The 3,895-nt window shown below is 49.0% G+C and overlaps 1 protein-coding gene across 1 annotated transcript; it reads left to right on the top strand.

Moving 5' to 3' along the window:
- Nucleotides 1–799: 799 nt before the first annotated feature.
- On the top strand, nucleotides 800–1,985 carry LOC129497326 (heterogeneous nuclear ribonucleoprotein A1-like). Its single transcript, XM_055306145.1, is given in 1 exon segment — nucleotides 800–1,985. A coding segment is annotated over 1 exon segment (828 nt). The 5' UTR covers nucleotides 800–814; the 3' UTR covers nucleotides 1,643–1,985.
- Nucleotides 1,986–3,895: the final 1,910 nt, after the last annotated feature.

Here is a 3,895-nt window from a genome sequence, read left to right on the forward strand (position 1 = left end):
GCTGTAGACGATGAAACCAATGTCCAGAGAGTTTCCAGGAGCTGCCTGAGGCCACCAAGCAAGAGGAAGGCCTCAAGACCAGGGCTCTTCTCAGTGGAAGCTATCTTACTGAGATAGTTTACCAAGACTTTCAGGCAGGGCAGGTGTAGTGGGGAAGATTTCCCCCCCTGAGTTCTGGGTAAGGGGAGTTTTCACAGGCTACTGGCATCTGTTGATTGTTTACTCTTTTGTCTCTGGAGAGGTAAAGTGACTTTACATGATCAGTGAGTTTGAAATCAACAGCAACAACAACAACAATAAGATTGGCAGAGAGCTGGAGTTCTTCGTGCCTTGGTCTTATCTGAGCATGCGCCATTACCAACGTGCAGGGTGGGCAGTGGGAAGGCTGGTTCAGTCCTTCTGCTTCATTCCCAGCTTGGCCAGCAGGCCTGCTGGGCTCTCACACCAAGCTCTGGGCTCCAGTCTGGTCTCTACCAATAATCACAGTGAGATTTCAGCGCTCAGATTCACTCTCTGCTCTGTTTCTCAGCTTACTGAGTACTGATGTGGGAAGAGGGCATTAAGATAGAGGAGGTCCCTTTAAAGATGCCTGGAGCCTTTCTGCCCCTGGACGCCGCCCTTTCTGCCCCTGGACGCCGCCGAGTAAGCATCGTGAAAGTCTCCCCTCCCACCGCCGTCATGTCTAAAGTCAGAGTCTCCCAAAGAGCCCGAGCAGCTGCGGAAGCTCTTCATCGGAGGTTTGAGCTTCGAAACGACCGATGAGAGTCTGAGGAGCCATTTTGAGCAATGGGGGGCGCTTACGGACTGTGTGGTAATGAGAGACCCCAACACCAAGCGCTCCAGAGGCTTCGGGTTCGTCACGTAGGCCACCGTGGAGGAGGTGGACGCGGCCATGAACGCGCGGCCGCACAAGGTGGACGGAAGAGTCGTGGAACCAAAGAGGGCCGTCTCCCGAGAAGATTCTCAAAGACCCGGTGCCCACTTAACTGTGAAAAAGATTTTTGTCGGTGGCATTAAAGAAGACACTGAAGAACATCATCTAAGAGATTATTTCGAACAGTATGGGAAAATTGAAGTGATTGAGATCATGACTGACCGAGGCAGTGGCAAAAAGAGAGGTTTTGCTTTTGTGACCTTTGACGACCACGACTCTGTAGACAAGATTGTCATTCAAAAATACCATACTGTGAATGGCCACAACTGTGAAGTGAGGAAAGCCCTATCGAAGCAAGAGATGGCTAGTGCTTCGTCCAGCCAAAGAGGCCGAAGTGGTTCTGGAAACTTTGGTGGTGGTCGTGGAGGTGGTTTTGGTGGGAATGACAACTTTGGTCGTGGAGGGAACTTCAGTGGTCGAGGTGGCTTCGGTGGCAGTCGAGGTGGTGGTGGATACGGTGGCAGTGGGGATGGCTATAACGGATTTGGTAATGACGGAAGCAACTTTGGAGGTGGCGGAAGCTATAACGATTTTGGCAATTACAACAATCAATCCTCAAATTTTGGACCCATGAAAGGAGGAAATTTTGGAGGCAGAAGCTCTGGCCCCTATGGTGGTGGAGGCCAATACTTTGCCAAACCACGAAACCAAGGTGGCTATGGCGGTTCCAGCAGCAGCAGCAGCTATGGCAGTGGCAGAAGGTTTTAATTACTGCCAGGAAACAAAGCTTAGCAGGAGAGGAGAGCCAGAGAAGTGACAGGGAAGCTACAGGTTACAACAGATTTGTGAACTCAGCCAAGCACAGTGGTAGCAGGGCCTAGCTGCTACAAAGAAGACATGTTTTAGGCAATACTCATGTGTATGGGCAAAAAACTCGAGGACTGTATTTGTGACTAATTGTATAACAGGTTATTTTAGTTTCTGTTCTGTGGAAAGTGTAAAGCATTCCAACAAAGGGTTTTAATGTAGATTTTTTTTTTGCACCCATGCTGTTGATTGCTAAATGTAATAGTCTGATCATGACGCTGAATAAATGTGTCTTTTTTTAAAAAAAAAATAAAAAATAAAGATGCCTGGAGCAGGGGTGCCTGGGCTGGGGCCTGGGTGGCACAGTTGGTTAGGTATTAGGCTCTTGGTTTCGGCTCAGGTGCTGGTCTCATGGGTCATGGGATGGAGACCCCCACAGGGCTCTAAGCTCAGTGTGGAGTATGCTTGGGACTCTCCCACTCCCTCTGCCCTTCCCCTGCACTTGAAAACTCACTCTTTCTGTCTAAAATAAATAAACCTTTGGGGCACCTGGGTGGCTCAGTGGTAGAGCATCTGCCTTTGGCTCAGGTCATGATCCTGGGTCCTGGGATCGAGTTCCTCACTGGGGTCCCCACAGGGAGCCTGCTTCTCCCTCTGCCTATGTCTCTCTCTCTCCTTCTGTGTCACTCATGAATAAATAAATAAAAATCTTAAAGTAAAATAAAATAAAAATGCCTGAAGGAGGACAACCCACAGCTTTTGTGACATTGTTTTGAGTCTAAGTTGAATTCAAATAATGGAATTATTACATTAATGAGATTATTACATCTCATTCTGATGTATTTGCTGGAAAAGAGGGTGGCCTTTTTCCCTGTGACCCAGGTCATTAAAGGACTGGGAAATGAGGCTGGAAGCCTTGCGTCCCATCCTCCCAACACTAAGGCAGCCTGAGGTCTAGAGCACATGGGCATTACCCACATTCTCTCTCCTCCATCGAGTGACGAGCTGCTCTTAGGACAAAGTGGCCCCCATATCTCTTGGAGGACTGTTTCCAGTTGCTTTCTGGCTTTGTCCAGAAATCCTGGCCCTATTATCATGAAACATTTATTTTGGCTGAACTGGGGATTTAAGACTCAGGTTCTATTTGGGGTGGGGGGTGAGGTTGGCCAGAACGTCTCACCCATCCTCATTTTCCTTTAGTCTCGGATGCCAGTGAGACCTGGAGAAGTCCCTGCCCCTTCGTTATTTGTTCCCATCAATTTATATGTAGGCAGCAGGCCCTCCCTTGATACAGGTCCCTAAAACAGACACTGCCATGCTGGATTATAAAGATATATCGAATGGACCCAGGGTGGCTCTGTCCACGGCCAGGCTGTAGGAAGGAACGACAGCCCTAGAGAGGGAATTTACAGAGACTGATCAGTGAAGCCGGACTGGCAGCAGGGACAGCGTTCCTGGGGCAGGGCTGGTCCCCGCATTGGCATGAAGGACCATGTTGTTCCCAGCCTAGCCAGTGGGACCCCCAGATCCCTGGATTTACTACTACAAGGAGGTCAGTGGTGGTGCTTGGGTGGATGTAGGAGTGCAGGGTGAGGGCCTCAGGCAGCAGCATGTGAGTGACCATTTGTTCACTCATTCATTCATCCCACGATGCTCATTGAGGACCAGAGCTGTCTCTAGAGGCCCGGGAGCAGGGGACAGGCAGACAAGATCCATCTGTCCAGAGAATCATAGAATTGACAGGAACAAAAAAATATATGAGTAAACAACATGATTATGAGATCAGAGGGTGATTTTTAATGCCAGCACCCCAGGAAAGCGCTTCAACTATTTGGGGAGGGAAATCCTGGCTGGTACAGAAAGTGGGGTCTCAGGGCCCCAAATCTGGTCTAAGTATAGATCTGACTTCTTCTGCACCCAGGGGCTTGGGAGGGGGTGGGTCCCCATCTATGGGTTTCGGTAGCATTGCACTTGTGTGTTTCTTTTGTGGAAGTCCATTCGTTCTTTTTTTTTTTTTTTTTAACCTCTTGCATTTGCTTGGTTTTTATTTTTGTGCTTTTTTTTTTTTCCTTTCACTTTATCTCCTCTCTCCCCACCTCCCGGATCTCTGCCCCATTTATACTTTCTGGGAGTCAGTTGGCACTTAATGAGCGTCCTTGGAGAATTCTAGCTGAGTCTCGGTTCTCAGGTCAGGTGGTAGGAGATGCCCGGGCT

Source organism: Nyctereutes procyonoides, unplaced genomic scaffold (genome assembly GCF_905146905.1).
Source record: "Nyctereutes procyonoides isolate TBG_1078 unplaced genomic scaffold, NYPRO_anot_genome, whole genome shotgun sequence".
NCBI lineage: Eukaryota > Metazoa > Chordata > Mammalia > Carnivora > Canidae > Nyctereutes > Nyctereutes procyonoides.